Genomic DNA, 22,227 nt, shown 5'->3' with positions numbered 1-22,227 from the left:
TTGACCCAGGCTGGTCTCGAACTCCTGACCTCAGGTGACCCATCCGCCTCAGCCTCCCAAATTGCTGGCATTACAGGCATGAGCCACCGTGCCCTGCCGATCTCTTTGATGTTCTTTCTTCTAATGCATGAATGCTCTTCTGAATGCAGTGTGGAGTGTGTGTGTATGGGATGTGTTTCTGGGGCTTGGTATCAGCCACGGCACAGGCGGGCACCAAGTGAGCCAGTGATGCTGTAAAATTGACAGAGCCACAGCTCCCTTTTTTTTATTGAGATGGGATCTGACTCTGTTGCCCATGCTGGAGTGCAGTGGTGCCATCATAGCTCACTGCAGCCTTGACCTTCCCAGTTGAAGTGATTCTCCTGCCTCAGCCTCCCGAGTAGCTGGGAGTACAGGTGCATGCCACCACACCACACCCAGCTAATTAAAAGTATTTTTTCGGTCTGGGTGTGGTGGCTCATGCCTGTAATCCCAGCACTTTGGGATGCCTGTAATCCCAGCACTTTGAGAGACCAGCCTGACCAACATGGAGAAACCCCATCTCTACTAAAAATATAAAATTAGCCGAACCTGGTGCCCATGCCTGTAATCCCAGCTACTCAGGGAGGAGTATCATTTGAATGAGGCAGGAGAATCATTTGAACCCGGGAGGCGGTGGTTGCAGTGAGCCAAGATCGCGCCATGGCACTACACCCTAGCAACAAGAGCGAAACTCCGACTCAAAAAAAAAAAAGAAAAAGAAAAGGCCGGGTGCGGTGGCTCACACTTGTAATCCCAGCACTTTGGGAGGCCAAGGCGGGTGGATCACCTGAGGTCAGGAGTTCGAGCCCAGCCTGACCAACACGGTGAAACCCTGTCTTTACTAAAAATACAAAAATTAGCTGGGCATGGTGGTGGGTGCCCGTAATCCCCCAAAATTAGCCGGGCATGGTGGTGGGTGCCTGTAATCCCCACTACTTGGGGGGGGCTAAGGCAGAATGGCTTGAACCCAGGAAGCGGAGGTTGCAGTCAGCCGAGATTTCGCCACTCTAGCCTGGGTGACAGAGTGAAATTCCATCTCAAAAAAAAAAAAAAAAGTCGTGTGTGTAGGACCAGCTCATATGTTGCGTTATCTATATCTGTTGGGGTAACTTGCATGTGTGTTAGAATCGGAGGCTGTCAGTTTGCAGTCAGCAACCTGGGTCTGCTGGGCACAATGCAGGTGTGTTCCTCCCTGGGCCCCCAGTAATGAGCATGCGGCAAGGCTGTTACAAAGGCGTTTAGTTTATTCTCATCAGTGTCACTGATATTCTCATGGTTCACATTTGCCAACGCCGCTCCTCTCCTTACAGTAGTTAAATGTGCAATCTCACTCAGGGGCCCAGGGAGGGGGGGGCTCGGCCCAGGGTGGGGAAGGCGTTGGCACTTCACGTGGGCAGGGTGGGCAGCCTGTCCTGCGTGAAAGAGGTGTGGGTGAGTGGGCGGCCAGGGAAGGGGAGTTGGCAGGGGAGGGCCCCACAGTCTTTTTTCTCTGGTGGTTGGTGATTCTCCATTCAGATTCCTTCCTGGCTGCCCAGGGTGGGGGAACCATGCAGCTCAGGGCAGGGCAGGGGAGGAAGAGAAGGAAAAAGCAGCAGGCCGCCCGGGGGGAGGGGTGGAGGGTGAACGGCAGGACAAGGGGGGCACAGGGGTGACTCCTGGGGTAAGGCACAACCCTGTCTTTGGCTCTCCTGGTGAGGAGTTTCCTCCCCTGCACCCCCTGCCCGACCCTTCTCCCCATCCCCCCACCCCCCAGACCCACACACAGTCCCGGGAGCCAAGGGGCACCTCCTGGGGTCCCTGAAACAAGTGGGCTCTGCCACCCAAGCCAGTGCCGCAGGGACTCGAGGAGGGACACCCGAGGAAAAGGCAGAGAGGGGCAGGTAGGGGCCTACCCAGGACAAGGGGGTGGGGGTGAGAAGACCCCAGGCCCAGGAGCTGGCCCCTCCCCCCGCCCCAACTAAGGCCTGGAAGTGGGGGAGCACCTGCTTCCTTTCGGGGGTCTGGCTGGAGCCCCGGTCTGCCCCTCGGCCTCCGTCAGGCCCAGCCTCTTGCCAAGTGACCAGGGCATTGTGCTTTGGGGTGAACGCTGGGGTGGGGTGGCAGGCCAGGAGGCGGGGGGAGAGGAGGGGTGACTAAGGTGCTTGTGCTTTAGCTGGGGGTGTCGATATCCCCCACTCAGGCCGGCTGGGGGCTAAGGTGCCAGGCCCCAGCCAGGAAGACAGTGCCAAGACCCCAGCCAGACCCTGGCACTCATGACTGACCCCCGCAACAAGCAGATGTTAAGAGGGACTCCCCAGTGGGCCAGCGAGGCTGCTGGTCCCATCATCGGGATGGTCTCCAAATCAGATTACAAGGGTCCAGTAGGGGCTGGCCCCCACCCCATCTCCTAAAATCCCCCTGCCCCTGGAGAGACCCCTGGGAGCAGTGGGTAGCGGGGGTTGGGGAGGCAGAGGAAAGGCAGGGAGGACGAGGGCCAGAAACGCAAACAAGGATGTGGATGTGGATGGTGAAATGACACCCCGCATAGGGGGATGGAGAGTTAAAAAAGAAAAAAAACTCTCTGCCTTCACATGAAAATCTAAAACAAAAAACCACCCCCTCTGGGCGAGAACAAAAAGAGAGGAATCGTAAAAGAGAAAATTCTGCAAACAACTGCTAACAATGGAAGTGGACCCGGCCCTGCCCTGCCCTGCCCAGCCCCCAGGAGCTGGGCCCAGCCAACCAGCCAAGGCCTGGGACACCCTTAAACTATAGCCCTGTCGGGGAAGGTGGACAGGGGAGGGGGATCCCGGTCGGACCCACAGGAGCCTAGGCAGCAGCTGGGACTGGAGTCCTACCATGGAGACACACACCCACACCCACACACACACACATTCAGCCTGCCCCCCAGCCCCCCAACACCACCCTGCCTTCCAAGGGCCCCCCACCCCTGGGGACCGAGGGGGACAACAGACACAGCCCCATTGGTTTGAAAAATAAAAGGAATCTTATACTTCAATATTTCATTCGCTAAAAAAATGTTTTAAAAATTATGTACAGGGGGGTGGGGGCCAGGAGCCCTGCTGTGGGGCAGGGTGGGGGTGGGGAGATGGAGAGAGGGGCAGCAGCCCCCCAGTCTGCTCCCCTGGGTTCCAACCCAGGACCTACTGCCTCTTGTATCTTCATTTGTTTGAAAGCAAAACTTCTGCACACACACACGCACACACTCTGCCAGCCCTGGAAACCTCTCATTCTATCCTCCGAGACCCTTGGTCTGCCCCCAAGAGACCCCCCCCTCCTTTAGGACCTGCCTCTCTGAGGCCCCAGAGGACCAAAGGGGGCAACAGAGGCGGAAAAGAGGAGAAAGGGCACCGGGCACGCCACTGCCGGCCACCTTAGGTCGGTTGTGCAATTTCTCGGAGCCTGTTTCCCCAGCTATAAAATGGGTAGTCCCCACGGCCTCGCCTACCCCAGCCCCCAGGCGCAGGGATAGACGAGGGTGACAGGAAGGCGCTTTTGGAGACGTGGAAGCACTGGGAGGTGGTGGGAGGGGTCCTGAGAACCCCTGGGGCCCCCCTCAAGTCCCAATGGGCTACAGTGAGGGGCGGAGGCTGAAGAAGGCTTCCTCGAGGTGGCCCAGGGCCTGGGGAGGGGTCTTCCCAAGACCCCCAGGCCAGCCCCCTCCCCTGGTGGGCCTGGTGAGTATGGAGATGACAGCTAGGGGTTAGGTTGGGGAGCCAGAACTCCCCCACTGCACGAGTGTGTGTTAAAGGCAACACGGACCTCACGCCACCTGCCCTGCGGTCCTCTCCCGGCCCAGCTCTCGGTGGGGAAAGGGGGTGGGACAGGAGGGGCAGAGGGCCGGGAACATGCAGCACCCACCGCGGGTCCTGGGGAGGGACAGACAGTAGCTCATGACCAAGATGGCGGGTATGTGTGTGTGTTGGGAGGGGGAGTGTGTGGCCCCGCATGAGGCCGGGCGGGTTACTGCAGGGCTTCGGCTGAGGGACCCGCCTCGCCCTCATGGCTGGCGTTCTCGAAGCCATGCTCCACACCCATCATGTCCGGCTCGATCTTGCCCGTTTCACTGATGAAGGTGGTGTAGGCGTCATCCTCAGCCTTGAGCACTTTGACCTTGGGCATCCAGCTCTTACGCACGACGCGGCGGGCATTGGTGCACATGTCGGCCGCGATGGCATTCATCTCGCTCTCCTTGAAGTTGGGGGCGAAGTTCTGGCAGTAGTCTGTGGGGCAGGGTGGGTGCGGCCTTGGCACGGGGGCCAGGTGACTCCCACAAGGCCTACTCACCAGCCCCCCCACAGCATCTGCGACTCCCTCTCAAAGGGGAGACGAGTGAGGCCACACAGCCAGGACACCACACTACGTGCACCCGGCCCTACACCAGACTGAGTTCAGCCATGTGTGGGGATGTGTGGGTTTTGATGGGATGGCCCCGTGTTCTTGAAAAATTCGGATCATTTGCCAGAACTTAGTAACTGGGAGTGGCCACCTGAAAATCTAGATGCCCCCCATGACGAGTGGCTAGCACTGTCTGGCTGCCTCATCCCTTCCAGACTGCCGAGTTCGAGACCCTCCTGCCTGACACAGGCTCCCTGGCTTCCCTTCGGCACCTGCATCCCCCAACCACGAAGGAAACTCTAAGCAATCATAGCCGGTTTCCCAGCAAGGCTAGAATGAGCCCCAGCATGCTTCTCAACACTGAACTCGAGCCCTCTCTGAGAGCCAAGGCTGGGAAAAAACGTCAACCTGCGTGCCCCGGGCCCATGCCCCATCCAGCTGGGCCGACACTCACACTTGACGGCGTGGAGCACGCGGCTGTCCAGGGGCTTCCGACGGGGATCGTTGGTAGAAGAGCGGATGCCGGTGCCGCAGCTGTTGGCCAGTGTGTTCCTGGGGGCAGGGGACATGGAGGGAGTCAGTGCTCAAGTTGGTGGTTGGGGGGACATGGGGAAACCCCACCCCCCTCCCTGGGGCTCTGGCCAAGGGCCTTACCGGTCAAAGAAGGAGGCCAGGAGCCGCCGCAGTAGGACCTTGTGCCGCGTGCCTGCGCTGACGTGGCAGTTCATCAGCTGCGCCCTTGTGATGTACACGTTGGTGCCTGGTGAGAGGAAGCCGGAGGATGGCCTGCGGTGCCCCCAAACCGCCACAGCCCCCATGATGCCAGGCCTCATATCAGAACACCCCAGGCCCTCCCTGCTGGGCTCTGGGTCCCAAGAACTCACCCAGGGACCTTCTCCCCTATACCTCTACCCACCAAGGGCAGTCAGGGGAGGCTCCTTGGGGCTCCCCCAACCTCATCAGTGCTCAGGAAAGGACAGAAAGGGTGGCTTCACCATCCTCAGGGTGCCTGCTGTGTGGCCGGTCATGCCGCAAGCCTGTGTGAGGTGGGCATGCTGGCTGTCACCAGCTAGAGATGAGCCCAAGCTCCACAGGACCAACAGGGAGTGGAGGCTCACACCCAGGCACTCTGACCCGAGGACCAAACACAGTCTTCTTCTTCTCCTTTTTTTAAGAGATGAAGTCTCACTCTGTCACCCAGGCTGGAGTGCAGTGGCCACCATAGCTCACTGCAGCCTTGACCTCCTGGGCTCAAGGGATCCTCCCACCTCAGCCACCTGAGTAGCTAGGACTACAGGCATTCGCCCCCATGACTGTCCAAATTCTTAACCTAGGTAGTAGCTGGCCTTCACAGGAGCCCAGGAAGTAGCTAATTTACACATGCAGCCAAATAATAATAGCCAATACTCACCCCGACCCCTTAAGCCAGAAACCTAGAGGCCAGGCCTTGCTGTATCAGCTCCTCCATCTCACCAACGCCCCCACCCTTAGGGTGGCTGTTATCAACACTACAGCACAGATGGGAAAACTGAGGTGCTGGGGGCTCCTAACCAGCTGCCCAGCCCAGCCCAGGCCAGCTGGCTCCAAAGCTGTGGAGGGGAGAGATCTGGGGCGAGGCCGGCCCACCTGTCACCAGCTCCAGCTTCTCAGAGGGGTCGCCCTCGTCGTAGAGCTTGGGGTGGCAGCGGTTCCCAATCTGGTTGATAAGTTCAGCTGGGAGAGATGCCAGGTCTTGCCGAACCCGGATGCGATTTCGGGACTCAGGGGCTACCTGCTCCGGGAGGGCCTCCACCTTCTCGGCTGCAGGGAGAGAGTGGCGTGCAAGTGGCAAGAGGGGCAGGGGTGGCTGGGTGGTAGGGGGACAGGGCAGCACCTCACCTGTCTGGCCGACGTTCATCATGCTGTACATGGTGTACATGTTGCAGATCTGCCGGTACTGCTCATCCATGCCCTCCTCACCACCGTCCTCCTCCTCGTCCTCCTCATTGTGGTACGAGCCAGGGCTGTCGCTGGTGTAGGCGCTTGAGGTGCCTGGGCTGGTCCGCTCCGACGTGCTGGGCCCACTCACCACACCCCCTGCTGCCGCCACCCCACCGGCCGGCTGCCCTGCTCCCGCGGCCACGGCGGGCTGGGCTGCTGCCACCACTGGAGCCTGTTGGGGTGGCGGGGGCTGGTGAGGCCGGTTGGCAGCCAGGTCCGGAGTGGAGAACTTGGCCATCTTGCGGCTGCCATTGCCGCCGCCCCCGGCCTCTTTCTGGCCACTGTCCCACAGCCGCTTGGCCACGGGCATGCACTGCACGGAGTCCGACTCCTGCTGCTCCGTCTTCACCCGCGACACGAGGGGCAGCGGGGTGCTACAGGCTGGCCAGCCCGATGTCTGCGCCACGGGGCTCTGGGGCTCCGACGATGGGGCCTCCTCCGCGTGCAGGCCCTGGGAGTCGCAGCTCGGGGAGCTCACCTTGAGGAAGAACTCGGTGCCCTTCTCCATGATCTCCTGGATCTGCAGGAAGCCAGCCGTGTACATGAGCAGGAACTGGTCACCCACGTTCATGCTCAGCCGGCCCGTGTAGCAGAAGCTGAGGATCTGCTGGAAAGACTGGGGCTGCACGGCCGCCGGCAGCTCCACCACGGCGCTGCGGCTGTTGTTGAACAGGTCCCGGAAGTAGGAGCTGCTGGCAGCAAGCACAGCCCGGTGGGCCTTGAAGGCATGGCCCTTGACCACCACTGACACGTCACAGTACAGGCCCTGCAGCCGTTGCTCATTGAGGCACTCCAGGATGCTGTTGCCGAAGTTCGGGATCTCCATTTGCAGTGTCTGGGCCATGGCGGCGGCTGCACAGGGGGCAGGGAGGAATGGAGAGACAGAGACGGAGGGATGGGGTCAGGCGGCAAATGTGGGTGCTGGACTAGCCCTGTCCCCAAAGACCTCCCCTGCTGGAGGGACATCTGCACGATGGAATCTACCATGGTGCTAAACCGCACAGAGCCCTCTACCCTATCTGTCCTGGTACAGACTCACTTTTACAATATGTGGTCAAATCTGCTAAGCTAGCTGCAGACCAGGGTGGCCACACGCTATCCCTTGCAAAGAGGAGGGGACAAAGGCATACTTATTCATATATACTTGAAGAGTAACTGAATATGCTTACGTGCTTGGAAGAGTGGCTAGGACACAGTGTGCTACCTCTGAGTGCCAGCTATTGCAAGCACCAGGTACATATATGGTATCTCTGCAGGGTACTGGCATGGAAATGCCAGAAAGGCAGGGTCATCTGACTGTGCACCAGAACCAGAGTCTGCAGTGCTGGGCACATGCCCCTCAATCACTGTTAAGACCACTCAAGAAATTACGTGAGATCAGGCGCAGTGGCTCACTCACGTAATCTCAGCACTTTGGGAGGCTGAGGCAGGCAGATCACTTGAGGCCAGGAGTTCGAGACCAGCTTGGCCAAAGTGGCAAAACCCTGTCTACCAAAAATATAAAAATTAGCCAGGTAAAGTGGCGTGAGCATGTAGTCCCAGCTAATAGGGAGGCTGAGGCCAGATAATTACTTGAACCCAGAAGACAGAGGTTGCAGTGAGCCGAGATTGCGGCACTGCACTCCAGCCTGGGACATATAGTAAGACTGTCTCAAAAAAAAAAAAAAAAAAAAGGAAAAAGAAATTACAGAAGGCTGGGTGTGGTGGCTCATGCCCGTAATCCCAGCACTTTGGGAGGGCAAGTGTGGATCACTTCAGCCTAGGAGATTGAGACCAGCCTGGGCAGCATGGCGAAACCCTGCCTCTTACGAAAAATACAAAAATTAGCCCGGCGTGGTGGAGCACACCTGTGGTCCCAGCTACTAGGGCGGGTGTGGCGGGGGTGGATCTGTTGTTGAGCCCAGGAGGTCAAGGCTGCAGTGAGCTGTGATTGCGCCACTATACTCCAGCCTGGGATACAGACAGAGACACTGTCTCAAAAAAAATAAATAACTTACGTGAAAACATCTCTAGTCATCAGGGAAATTAGAAGAAAACATCACCAGGGAAATGCAAATCCTAACCACAATGAGACACCATCTCACACCCACTAGGCTGGCTAGAATCAAAAAAGTTGGTGAGGATGAGAAATCTGGAACCCTCTTCCACTGCTTGTGGGAATGTCAAATGGCACAGCCACCATGGAGAACAGTCTGACGGTTCCTCAAACGGTTAAAGAGTGTTACCATATGACCTAGCGATTCCACTCCTGGAATTTATGCCCAGGAAAAACGAAAACATTTGCCTGCATTGAAAACCTGTACACAAACGTTCACAGCAGCATTATTCACAATAGCCGAAAGGTGGAAACAATCCAAACGTCCATCTGCGGATGGATGGGCCAACTAAACGTGGTCAGTCCATACAATGGGATATTATTCAGCTATAAAAACGAAGGAAATTCTGACACATGCTACAACATGGATGTCCCTGGAAAACATTATTCCAAATGAAAGAGGCCAAACAAAAGGACCACAGATTGTATGATCCATTTATAGGAAATGTCCAGGACGGCAAATCCACGCAGACAGGAGGCAGATTAGTGGTTGCCAGGGGCTGGGAGGCGGGGAGAATGGGGGTGTGGTGAGGGAAAGCAAAGGTGTGTGGGGTTTATTCTTTATTCTTTTTTTTTTGAGGTGGAGTCTCTGTTGCCCAGGCAGGAGTGCAGTGCTACGATCTTGGCTCACTGCAACCTCTGCCTCCTAGGTTCAAGTGATTCATCCTGCCTCAGCCTCCCTGAGTAGCTGGGCTTACAGGCGCGCCCCACCACACCGGCTAATTTTTGTATTTTTTAGTAGACATGGGATTTTACCACATTGGCCAGACTGGTCTTGAACTCCTGACCTCAGGTGATCCACCTGCCTCAGCCTCCCAAAGTGCTGGGATTACAGGCATGAGCCATGACGCCCGGCTGGGGTTTATTCTTGACGTAATGAAAAATCTTCTAAAACTGACTGGTGATGGTTGTATAACTCTGTGAATATACTAAAGACCATTAACTGTACACTTTAAATGGGCAAAGTGCATGGTGTGAACATCTCAGTGAAGTTGTTAAAAAAAGAAAGGAGGAAGCTGTGAGACTGATTTCCTCTGGGCAGAAGTGGGGAGGAGACTTGCAAAGTACACTTTCAGGTCTTTTGAATTTTAAACCTGGTGGATGAAATGCCTATTTGCAAAAGTAAATAATATTTAAAAAGAAAAAAACTGTGAAATCATGCCATACATATTTAATTCAAGCAAATTAACTCAAAAGTGCCTGAGGGCAGGGAGGCGAGGAAGACATATTTTATTTTTTTGAAAGAGACAGGGTCTCATTCTGCCATCCAGGCTGGAGCTGTAGTAAGATCATAGCTCATTACGAGTCTTGAACTCTTAGGCTCAGGGGATCCTCCTGCCTCAACTTCCTGAGTAGCTGAGACTATAGGTGTGCACCACCATGCCTAGCTAATTTTTAAACTTTTTGTAGAGACAGGGTCTTGCTATGTTGCCCAGGCTGGTAGTGAACTCCTGGCCTCATGCGATCCTCCCATCTCGGCCACCAGAAATGGAAATTGATGCTGCTCAGGTAGCCCACCCCCCACACTGACCTGTGAGAGGAACAGCTTGGGGAGGTGGCGGAAGTGGGGGTGTCAATGTGTGAACTTCTGCATCGGACCCTGTACTGCCTCTTCCAGGAGGAAGAACTGGCTGTGTGGGACGTGAGAAGGCTGTCTCCCACAGTCTGGGGCAGCCATCAAAGGGCTTTAAAGGAAGGTGTGGCTTTCTACCTGACCCCACGGGTAAAGTGAGAATTATTTTATTATTTATTTATTTATTTTTGAGATGGAGTCTCGCTCTGTCGCCCAGGCTGGAGTGCAGTGGCACGATTGCGGCTCACTGCAAGCTCCGCCTCCCGGATTCACGCCATTCTCCTACCTCAGCCTCCCGAGTAGCTGGGACTACAGGTGCCCGCCACCACATCCGGCTAATTTTGTGTATTTTTAGTAGAGACGGGGTTTCACAGTGTTAGCCAGGATGGTCTCGATCTGACAACAGGTGATCCAAAGTGTTGGGATTACAGGTGTGAGCCTCTGCGCCCAGCCTTTTTTTTTTTTTAATTGAGATGGAGTCTCACTGTCGCCCAGGCTGGAGTGCTGGGATTCCAGGCTTGAGCTATCACGCCCGGCCTCCTCAGTAATTCTATAGGGTCTCTAGAGGGCAGTGGTCCTAACTGGGCAGAGTGCGAGTGAGAAGGCTTCCCTGAGTAAGACAGATCTTTCCAGAGACTCCAGATGGCCAGCAGGAGAAGGTAACAAGTACGTGTAAAGGCCCTGGCGCAGGAATGCACACCTTCCCTCCCTCCCAGTTTAGCTCTCAAGCACCTTCCATGTTTCATTAGCAACTCCACTCAGATCTGCCTCCCTGGGCTGGGCACTGAGAATACAGTGGCCACTCTCCTCCTATCTGGTAACACCCGTTCCGTCTGAAAGGGCTGCTGTGAGGAATAGAAATGGCAAGTGTTCAAAGGCTCAGAGGTGCAACCTAAGGTTGAGTCTTGGCTCCAGCACCGACCTGCTCCTCTGACCAGGAGCTGCAAATCTCTGCTTTCTCCATTTGGAAATTGAGGCTGAGGAGGTAAACCTGATTCTACAAACTCAACCTACACTTATTGTTACTGAATGATCATTCAAGAAATTACACGGAAACATTACTAGTCATCAGGGAAATGTGAATCCTAACCACAGTGAGATATCATCTCACTTACTGAGCTGCTACCCTGGCAGGCCACAAGCAAGACACGGGCCCTGCCCCTTGCAACACCCAGGTGAATGGAGGAACCAACTCACAACTTCTATGAGCTCCCCGAATCCTCTTAGCAAGACTTCAGGGCTTGTTTCATACTCCCCTTGCAAAGCTGGAAAAACTGAGGTCATGTGGAAATTAAGGACTGTCCTGAGGTCATCTAAAAATTCATTCACCAGGTTCAAAATTCAAAAGATATGTCCTGAAGGGCGGGATGACTCAAGCCTGTAATCTCGGCACTTTTTTTTTTTTTTTTTAAGACAGAGTCTTGCTCTGTTACCCAGGCTGGAGTGCAGTGGCGCCATCTCGGCTCACTGCAACCTCCGCCTCCCAGGTTCAAGTGATTCTCAGCCTCCTGAGTAGCTGGGCCTACAGGCGTGTGCCACCATGTTCGGCTAATTTTTGTACTTTTAGTAGAGATGTGGTTTCACCATATAGGCCAGGCTGGTCTTTAACTACTGACCTCAAATGATCCACCCGCCTTGGCCTCCCAAAGTGCTAGGATTACAGGCATGAGCCACCACACCTAGCCAATCCCAGCACTTTGGGAGGCCGAGTCAGGCGGATCACCTGAGGTCGGGAGTTCAACACCAGCCTGGCAAACATGGTGAAACTCCGTCTTTATTAAAAATACAAAAATTAGCTGGGTGTGGTGGCAGGTGCCTGTAATCCCAGCTACTCGGGAGGCTGAGGCAGGAAAATCACTTGAACCTGAGAGGGTGGAGGTTGCAGTGAGTCAAGATCGTGCCATTGCACTCTAGCCTGGGCAACAGAGAGAGACTATGTCTCAAAACAAAAACAAACAAAAAAACCCAAGATACGTCCTGAGGTATCTGCTGCCCCTACCACTTATATGCAAAAAGTGGTAAGGCCGAGATTCAAACCAGGGTCTGCCTAGGCACCACAGCCTGTGACTTCCCTTGCTTGTATCTTCCTTCCTCTTCCCCTCCTCAAAATCACTGCCACCATCCTACAAAAACACAAACAAAACAAAACAAAACAAAACCCCAAAACATCCTTAGGGCAATCAGAGGGTGGAGGCAGGATCTAGGAATCCCAGTTACAAGGCAACAAAAATCTCCTCCCAGGAGCTCAAACTCAGAGCTGAATGGGCCAGGAGCTGGCCACTCTGCATGAAGAGGCAGGAGAAACAGGCACCATGTTGGGGGGCAAAGGACAGAACCCAGAGAGCCTACTTCGGGGGTCCTGGTAACCCTGAACCACCCCCCTGGGCAGCCAAATTAAAGCCACCCCGGTACTGGGGCCCAAATGACAAAGACCAAGATGGTCAAGGGAAGAGGCTGGCATCCCAGTTCCCAGAGGGGTGCTCCAAGCTCATTCCCCAGGGAGGAGGACAAAGACAGGACAGGTGTGCAGTGCAGCCAAAACCGTGCATCTGCCTGTGCCTCAGTTTATTCATCTGTAAAATGGGCTGTTCATCTAACCCATCCTGATGAACTGCATCCTCCTTTGTGGGAGGTGCTGGGGACACGGCCCTAAAAGGACCAGCTGTGCTTATGTGGAGCTGTCTAGTGAGGAGACACGGGGGATGATTTAATTACAGTTGGGGTGGGTATGTCAACCGAGCAGATGGCCTTGGTGGTAGGGACCATTAAAGGTTGAGCAACAGCCAGGACAGAGATAACACTTCTGGGCTGGAAGGTATCAGGTGTGGTCCAGGGACCCAAAGAAAGCTGGTGTAGCTGGAGGGCGATGCAGCAGGGACAGGGCTGCCAGGAAGGGTATGGGACAGGTGGGGTCCTGGCCTAGGGAGTGTGGACATCTTTGAAAGTGAGCCCCAGGGTCAAGGCAGCATTTTAAGAGTTATATGTACAGGCCAGGTGCTGTGGCTCACGCCTGTAATCCCACCACATTGGGAGGCTGAGGCGGGCGGATCACCTGAGGTCAGGAGGTCGAGACCAGCCTGGCCAACATGGTGAAACCCCGTCTCTACTAAAAATACAAAAATTAGCCGGGTGTGGTGGTGCACATCTGTAGTTCCAGCTACTCAGGACGCTGAGGCACGAGAATCACTTGAACTTGGGAGGTGGAGGTTGCAGTGAGCTGAGATCGAGCCACTGCACTCCAGCCTGGGCAACAGAGTAATACTCCATCTCAAAAAAAAAAAAAAAGAAAAGAAAAAAGAGTTGTATGTACAGTTAACCCCTCCAAGGGCACTGTCAGCTCAATGAAGGCAAACATTCTGGCTGGTTTTATTCAAGATTAGTTCTTTAGAATGAAATAGATGCTCAGTAAATATTTGTAAATGTGTTAAAGAACAGTGCAGAGGCTGGGCACGGTGGCTCACGCCTGTAATCACAGCACTCTGGGAGGCAGAAGCAGGAGGATCCCCTGAAGCCAGGGGTTCAAGACCAGTCTGGGCAACATAGCGAGACCCGTCTCTACAAAAAATTTAAAAATTAGTGGGGCTTGGTGGCTTGCACCTGTAGTCCCAGCTACTTGGGAGGCTCAGGTGGGAGGATCACTTGAGCCAAAAAGTTAGAGGCTGCAGTGAGTGATGATTGTGCCACTGTATTTTAGCCTGGGTCATAGGGCAAGACCCTGTCTCTAAAAAAAAAAAAAACAAAAAGCAAAAACAAAAAACCACATCCCCCGACCCCACTACCCCACCAAAACCAACCAACCAACCAACCAACCAAACAAACAAAACAGTGCAGAATGGGCACAGGACTGCTTCAAGGTGACCTTACCAAGCACCCGGCACCAGCCACAGGTAATTTTTTTTTGTTTTTAAAGACAGGGTCTCACTGTGTTGTCCAGGCTGGTCTTGAATGCCCCCATTTGGCAATGGAGACTGAAAGGTTATGGGGATAACAGGAGGCAACAGAGATGTGGGGGTTGGGAAGGTGGCCCAGGTCCCCTCCTGAGAATGAGAGCCAACCTAATGCTCAGACTGGGGTCCCCCATACCTTGTGAACCTCAGCTTCAGAGCCCAGCACCCCAGCACCCAGGGCTTTGGAGCCTTTGTTTAGCAATTGGTCCAAACAGCTCAGCCAATTAGCGCACGGGAACTCTCCCTCCCTCCATGCTGCTGGGGACGAGCAGAGTGGGACGACAGGTCTGTGAGCCACAGTGACCTGAATGCTGTTCCGTCTAGTTCCCCAGTGGCCCCCGCACAGAGTGGACAGGGGTGAGCTGCAGTGTGGGCCAGAGCAGACCCATCTCTGGGAACCCCTCTATCCCTGTGATTGGCCCAATCCGGTCCAACAGACTCAGGAGAAAAACTACATAGGCCTCTGCAAGAAGCCCTCACCAACGCTAGACCCAGGAAGGGAGCTAGCATGACTGGACTCTCAGAGGAAACGGGTCTCTCGCTGGTAGGTCCCTGGCAGGGTCACCTGCTGGCTGAAGCAGGGGTGGGACGGAGTCGAGGGTTGAGGTCTCTAAACCACCTAATGGTTCTAGTCCCCACCAAATCCCCACCTAAGTCAGGCTCAAACACACTGCCTGGTCCCCCTCTACTGCGGTGAGGCCTTTGCCCAAGCTGTGCACCCTGCCCGGAATACCCTCTTCCTCCACCCTCAGCTACTCACTTCTCCAGGCTAGAGAAGATGTCCCCCTCCTGCCCCACCCCAGCCACAGTGCCCTTAAGTTTACCTCTGAGGAAACTAAGTCCCACTTGACTATAAACTCCCCAAGGGCAGAAAACCGTATCAGAATCATCTCTCCTTAAAATTCAGCATATCAGCACCCCTGAGGGTATGGGGGACAAGGGCAGGAGGCCACAGGGCAGCTGGGACCTTCCTGGCCAGGAGAGTGCTTAGTCCTGGCCCCGGGCATGAGCAGATCTTCTGGTGAGACCCAAGGGCACAGCACACGGTTTCCATGACTTCCCAACAACTACTCAATAAATATTTGCCAGGTCCCTGCCTGGGCAGGCCACAATGGTGACAAAGTAGCCCTGCCTCTGGAGCTCACAGTCCAGCAGGAGACAGGGCCATTCATCCTTGGTCACACAGATCAATGTGCTACACACCGGGGTGCCTGACCTTGCCCAGAAGGGGTGACACTGGAGCTGAGATCTAGGAAGGGCAGTAATGGATGGGGAGTGTGGCCCTTCCAGAAAGGGTTTTCACCTCCAGGGGACTGGGCTCAGTCTCAGGGCTCTGCTATGGACAAGGTATGTCCCTCCAAATTCATAGACTGAAACTCTAAGCCCCAATGTGCTGTATCTGGAGATAAGACCTTTGGGAGCTAATTAAGGTTAATTGAGGTCATAAGGGTGGTATTAAGAAGGCAGCTGTCTGCAAGCCACGAAGAGAGCCCTCATCAGAACCTGACCACGCTGGCACTCTCATCTCAGACTGCCACCCCCAGCACTCTGAAATATAAATGTCTGTTGTTTAAGCCACCCAGTCTGTGATATTTTGTTGTGTGGCAGCTTGAGCTGACTAAGACAGGCCTGAAGCACCATCTATTCACTGATGCCTCCCCCACTGGAGTCTTTGGCCCGGACTTCCCTGTGAATGCCAGACTCGCACACACCCCAGACACCTCCACTCAACACTTTCAGGACCTGGCTCCAGTCCTTCCCAAAACCTGTGAATGCCGTAGCTTCACCAGCTCCGGCCCTCCTCATTCAGATCCTTGGATTCATCTTCAACTCCTTCAAAACCACTTTGTACTACCTTGGCCCCAAGTGACACTGCCTGGGCCCCTACAATGCTTTATTGGGGCCCCTGGCAGTCTGGCCCTGCTTGCTCTCGGACCTACTAGAATGGGAATGGGACAGCCATAGCTCTTCACACTCTCCCTGGTAACATAAAGCCCTTTCTCTACTCTTTTGTTTTTGGAGACAGGACCTTGCTCTGTCACCCAGGCTGCAGTACAGTGGCACCATCATAGCTCACTTCATCCTCAAACTCCCGGGCTCAAGCAATCCTCCCACCTCAGCTTCCCAAATAGCTAGGACCACAGGAGCTACATCCAGCTAATTTTTTTTCTTTTTCTTTTTTTTTTTGAGGCAGAGTCTCGCTCTGTCGCCCAGGCTGGAGTGCAGTGATGGGATCTTGGCTCACTGCAAAAATCATTCAAGTGATTCTCCTGTCTCAGCCTCCTGAGTAGCTGGGATTAAAGGTAACCACCACCATGCCTGGCTAATTTTTCTATTTTTAGTAGAGATGGGGTTTCACCATGTTGGCCAGGCTGGTCTTGAACTTCTGACCTCAAGTGATCCGCCCACCTCCGAAAGTGCTGGGATTACAGGCATGAGCCACGGCGCCGGGCCCATCCAGTTAATTAAAACAAAACAAACAAACAAACAAACAAACATATATATATATTTTTTGGTAGAGACGTGATCTCACTATATTGCCTGGGCTGGTCTCCAACTCCCAGCTGAGTGGTCCTCCTGCCACAGTCTCACAAAACACAGCGATTACAGGCATGAGCCACTGCGTCTGACCAACAAAGCCCTTCCCGACACTAACTCCTTAGCTTGATTCTCCCTGCTTGACTTATCCTTCTTGGGAGTTCCTATGATTTATTTAGCAAGCTGGGTATTTTTCTTTTTCTAAAAATAATTATTTTATTTGTGCATTTTTTAGTAATAGAGATGAGGTCTCCCTAATGTTGCCCAGGCTGGTCTCAAACTCCTGGGCTCAAGTGATCCTCCTGCCTTGGCCTCCCAAAGTGCTGGGATTACAGGTGCGAGCCACCACCCCCGCCAAACTGGGCATTTTTGGGGGCTTCATGTCAGTTTCCCTGGGGCAGGGAGTTTGCCTGTGTAGACCCCTGTTGTGTCCTCTCCCCTAGGACCTGGCCAGGTACACAGTGGGTGCTCACAGTCCTTTGTGGAAAGAATGAACAAAGAATTACTTCCATTCCTCCTAATCTAACTCCCTGTTTTGTTCCACATCAACGTGGCTCAAACACGAATAGGGCTCACAAGCATTATCTGTGGCTGGGCAGACAGATGACCTCCTCTGACAGTCGCCAAGGTGGGTAGCCAGCAGTCAGGGGCCTACTGAGACCTGGGTGTTACCTGACGAATTGCTCACATTGCCGGTGGATCCTGCCATCTGCAGGAAGGGGGCTGGCAGGATGATTCCTGGGAGTAGTAACTGCCAGCTCTTAGGGAAGAGAGCCAGCAGGGGCCTGTGAGAGACTGTCAAAGGCACAGTCCTTTCCTGATATCTTTCCAGGGAAGCTGTGACATGGCCGTCGAGAGATGCTATGGTCTGAATGTTTGCCTCTCCCCAAAATTCACATGCTAAAGCCTATCTCCAATGTAGTGGTATTAAGAAGTGGGGCTGGCCGGGCGCAGTGACTCACGCCTATAACCCCAGCACTTTGGGAGGCCGAGAAGGGTGGATCACGAGGTCAGGAGATAGAGACCATCCTGACTAACACGGTGAAACCCCGTCTCTACTAAAAATACAAAAAATTAGCCGGGCACAGTGGTACGTGCCTGTAATCCTAGCTACTCGGGAGGCTGAGGCAGGAGAATCGCTTGAACTCGGGAGGCAGAGGTTGAAGTGAGCCGAGATCGCGTCAATGCACTCCAGCCTGGCGACAGAGCAAGACTCCATCTAAAAAAAAAAAAGTTAGGCCTTTCAGCCAGGTATGGTGGTTCATGCCTGTAATCCCAGCACTTTGGGAGGCTGAGGTGGGCAGATCACCTGAGGTCAGGAGTTGGAGACTAGCCTGGCCAATATGGTGAAACCCCATCTCTGCTAAAAATACAAAAATTAGCTGGGCGCAGTGGTGCACGCCTGTAATCCCAGCTATTCGGGAGGCTGAGGCAGAATTGCTTGAACCTAGGAGGCGGAAGTTGCAGCAAGCCAAGATCACGCCACTGCACTCTAGCCTGGGCAACAGAGCAAGACTCCATCTCAAAATAAAAAAGTTGTCGATCAAAAATTTAAAAAGGGCTGGGCGCAGTGGCTCACGCCTGTAATCCCAGCACTTTGGGAGGTGGAGACGGGTGGATTACCTGAGGTCAGGAGTTCGAGATCAGTCTGGGCAACACAGTGAAACCCTGTCTCTACTAAAAATACAAAATTAGCCTGGCGTGGTGACACATGCCTGTAATCCCAGCTACTCGGGAGGCTGAGGCAGGAGAATCATTCGAACCTGGGAGGCGGAGGATGTGGTGAGCCAAGATCGCGCCATTGCACTCCAGCCTGGGCAACAAGAGTAAATCTCCATCTCACCAAAAAAAAAAAAAAAAAATTAAAAAGAAAAAAAAAAAAGTGGGGCCTTCGGGAGGTGATTCAGTCAGGAGGGCTCTGTCCTCATGAATACGAACTGTGCCCATATAAAAGAGGGGGAGCTTGTTTGTCCTTGCCACCCTGTGCAGATACCTAAAAGGTGCTATCTATGAGACGGGCCCTCATTAGACACGGAATCTGCTGGCACCGTGATATGGGACTTCCCACCCTCTACAACTATGAGCTACAACATCTCTGTTGTTTATCAATGGCCCAGTCTGTTTTGTTTTTTGCGACAGGGTCTTGCTCTGTCACCCAGGCTGAAGTGTAGTGGTGCAATCTTGGATCACTATAGCGTCAAACTCCTGGGCTCAAGTTATCCTCTCACCTCAGCCTCCTGAGTAGCTGGGACTAGGGATGTGTGCCACCACGCCTGGCTAATTAAAACAATTTTTTGTAAAGACGAGAGACATATGTTCTTAGGATCTCCTGAGGGCTGTGTCACGGGTGAAAAACAAATTAAAATTAAATTTTTTTGTAAAGATGTGGTCTCACTATGTTGCCCAGGCTGGTCTCGAACTCCTGGGCTCAAGCAATCCTCCCATCTCAGCCTCCTAAATGCTGAGGTTAGAGGCATGAGCAATGTGCCTGACTTCCAGTCTAAGGTATTTTATTACAGCAGCCCAGATGGGCTAAGACCTACAAGCCAGTTATGGGAGACCAGCAACTCCAAGTGTAACAAGAAACAAAGGCCCCAGAGAGCCCCACAGTCCTTCATGCAGCTCAGCAGCATGTGGCTGGATCCTGGTAGCTACTCAGGTTGCCTCCCTGACCCAGAACCACGAAGACCCCTCTGTAGGGGCTGAATGTGAAGGCATTCCAGGAAAACGGTCAGTGAAGAACAAACTGTTCAGCTGGGGGCGGTGACTGACACCTGTAATCCCAGAACTTTGGGAGGCTGAGGCAGGAAGACGCTTGAAGCCGGGAGTTTGAGACCAGCCTGGGCAATACAGCAAGACCTCATCTTGCAGCAGTAGTTTTTTTTCTTTTCTTTTTCTTTTTTGTTGAGACAGTCTTCCTCTGTCACCCAGGCTGGAGTACAGTGGCGTGATTTCGGCTAACTGCAACCTCCGCCTCCTGGGTTCAAGCAATTCTCATGCCTCCGCCTCCTGAGTAGCTGGGATTACAGGCACACACCACCATGCCTGGCTAATTTTTGTATTTTTAGTAGAGACTGGGTTTCTCCATGTTGGCCAGGCTGGTCTCAAACTCCTGGCCTCAAGTGATGCGCCCACCTCAGCCTCCCAAAGAGCTGGGATTACAGGCGTGAGCCACTGCACCTGGCCTGTATTTTTTTCTTATACAAGCATAGATTTAATTCGTTATCTTTTTCCCTGAATGACTGTCGTTAAATCCATGGTGGCAATAGGATTAGTAACAGTGTCTCCTACTCAAGCCTCACTGACTGTGCCCATACCTGGCCAGGGCTCAGACAGGCTTTCACTTACTCTTCTTTATGGTTTCTGAGGAAGACATGAGACTGCCTGCCATTTCATGGATGGGAACGAGGCCCAGAGAGGTGAAGCCAGAGGCGGGGAACATGTAGCTGATGAATGGCAGGCACAGGTTTATACCCAGGCCATCTGGCTTCCGAATCAGGCAAAAATGTGAGGCAGCTGTGACTAGACCCATTTCACGGGTGGGAAAACTGGTGTTCAGAGAAGCAAGGCAGAGACCAGATGGGAACCCTGGACTGGCCGAGTCCAGAGCTGCGGCTCTTTACCTGAGCTACTGGATGTGTCCTCTCCAAAAACAGGGTCTTCTGCCTGTCTGAGGACCTCCACCTCAGGGTCTGGGGTGCCCTCTCTCTAATCCCCAAGGAAGGCCTTCTTCATTCTTCCTTTCCCAATCCTCCCATCTGCAGCTATTCTCTAGCCCTTCCTCCCTGCAACCACCATCTCCGGGAATGAGCAGTCTCCGCGTGCTGCCTCTCCCTCCTCCCTCCTCCCACTCGCTCCTCCTCGCAGCCCTCGGCAATCTGGCCTCCCTTTGCAGGCAGCAGCTCCAGCTCCTTGGAGAGCCTGGCAGAAGCTCTGCCTCTGTCCTCATGGAGCTCGCAGCCTGCCCGCTCCCTCCCCACCAACTCCAACCACAAGCCCACCCTTTGGAGTTACATCCCACTCCCTGTGTGTAATCAGATCATACCCAAAAGACAGGGCAGCGGTGGCAACCAAGGGTGGAGGGAACAACAGTAAGTGCAAAGGCCCTGAGGTGACCCTGGTGCTGCTAACACAAAGGAGGCTGGAGGGATGGGGATCATCCTGGGAGAGGGGCCTGCTGGGCTGTGCTAGGAAACCACACAGGGCCTAAGATTTTGAATCCTACTATTGTACTAGACTCAAATCCCTTATGGAGCTTGTCACTCAGAATTACCCTCAATAGTGCTCACCCCCCATATCAGTCTCCCATCTAGAAAATGGGCTGACAGCAGCAGCCATCTCACAAGGCTATTTCAAGGATTAAACAACCAAAGAACACAGGCCGATCGGCGCTCGCCCCGTAGTCGGTGCTCATGAATGCCAGCTGCTGTTAGTCGTATCCCCTGGCCCCGTGCTGGGCCACAAACTCCCTGGGAGTAGAAGACATCTTATGCCTCTCACCATCTCCCAGACCTTGCACATTTCATGGGATTAACAGGCAGTGCTCGCTGGGGTTTTCCCCAGAGCCTTTACAGCACTGTCCAATCACACCCCAGACGCCAACCTCTCCCGCAAACCTCATGATAACCAGACAGTGGAGATTCCCCACCCGGTCACTGCATTTGCGTCAATCATTCTTTGTAGTGGGGGCTGCCCTGCACACTGTCTGATGTTGAACCTCATCCCTGGCCTATAGACCCGCTAGATGCCAGCAGAACCCCCACCCCCGGCAGGGACAACCAAAAACGTCCCCAGACATTCCCCAAGTGTCCCCAGGAGGAAGTAGGACTGTCCCCAGTTGCGAATCACAACAGTATAGTTGTGCCCACTTGTCATTCCTTATCAGAGGAGGACACTGAGGCTCAGAGGTAAAGACCTTTGCCCAGAGTCCCATGGCTGAGACAGGGGTGGTGCTAAAGTGTGAAATTTCACTCTCCACTAGACCATGTCTGCTCACCCTTACCTACCCTCTCCCTTTGCTCGATTTAGAAAACACGAACTGGACACAGTCAAAGCCCTCAGAGAAGACGCACAGGTCTCTAAGAACTGAGACCTTCGCCAAGGAGGCAGCACATGAGAAGGCTGGAGCAACATGACCACAACCACACACAGATCACAACCTAAGACACGTCACCTCTGCCGGCTCGGCTGGTCCTCACCCCACCTAATGTGCAAGCAGGCCCAGTCCCACCTCCCGGCCCCACCTCATGCAGCCCAGAGGGTTCTCTAGGGGAAGGGAGTAGTGGCCGAGGGGACTGAGGAGCAAATGCAGAGATGAGGAACATGAAAGTGGCTGGAAGGCGGCACAGGGGTGGTAGCCAGACCACTTTGAAGCTTGTGTGAAGGAAGGACTCGGGTGCCTCAGTTGCCTTGTGTGTCAAATGATGACAGCAGACAGGACCTGCTAGTCATGGGCTTAAATGAGTTCGAGTGTGTACAAGTGCTGAGAGCAACCTAGGAGGAGAAACGAGGGGCACGGAGGATCCGAGAGAGGACGCAGAGTGGCATGAACACTGACTCATGTTTTCCAGCCTCGGTGCCCCACCAAGCCTGACGGGATCCCTCTCTCCACACAGGCTCTGGCAATGACATTGATGAAATCTAGGGTCAGACAATGTTGGGCCAACCCCCAACTCTCTCCAAACCCCAGGGCCTCCAGGCAGACTCCTTCAATAGATCCTGTAAGGCTGACCAAA

General features: G+C 54.0%; 1 protein-coding gene across 3 annotated transcripts in view; it reads right to left on the bottom strand.

Annotated features, from left to right (window-relative positions):
* Positions 1–1,243: 1,243 nt before the first annotated feature.
* Positions 1,244–22,227, bottom strand: part of NACC1 (nucleus accumbens associated 1) — a 25,814-nt gene continuing 4,830 nt past the window's right edge. For all 3 annotated transcript variants that reach the window (XM_055235702.2, XM_055235706.2, XM_055235705.2), the window contains 5 exons: positions 6,238–7,191; positions 5,986–6,159; positions 5,014–5,119; positions 4,814–4,911; positions 1,244–4,244 (listed from right to left, as the gene is read on the bottom strand). In XM_055235702.2, the coding sequence (XP_055091677.1) occupies positions 3,985–4,244; positions 4,814–4,911; positions 5,014–5,119; positions 5,986–6,159; positions 6,238–7,191 (1,592 nt within the window). In that variant the 3' untranslated portion in view covers positions 1,244–3,984. The remainder of the gene's footprint in view (positions 4,245–4,813; positions 4,912–5,013; positions 5,120–5,985; positions 6,160–6,237; positions 7,192–22,227) is intronic.

The sequence above is a fragment of the Symphalangus syndactylus genome, chromosome 13, assembly GCF_028878055.3.
Source record: "Symphalangus syndactylus isolate Jambi chromosome 13, NHGRI_mSymSyn1-v2.1_pri, whole genome shotgun sequence".
NCBI classification, from domain to species: domain Eukaryota; kingdom Metazoa; phylum Chordata; class Mammalia; order Primates; family Hylobatidae; genus Symphalangus; species Symphalangus syndactylus.
The sequence above is the reverse complement of the archived record's forward strand: the minus strand, read 5'-3'. Positions and strand labels throughout refer to the sequence as shown.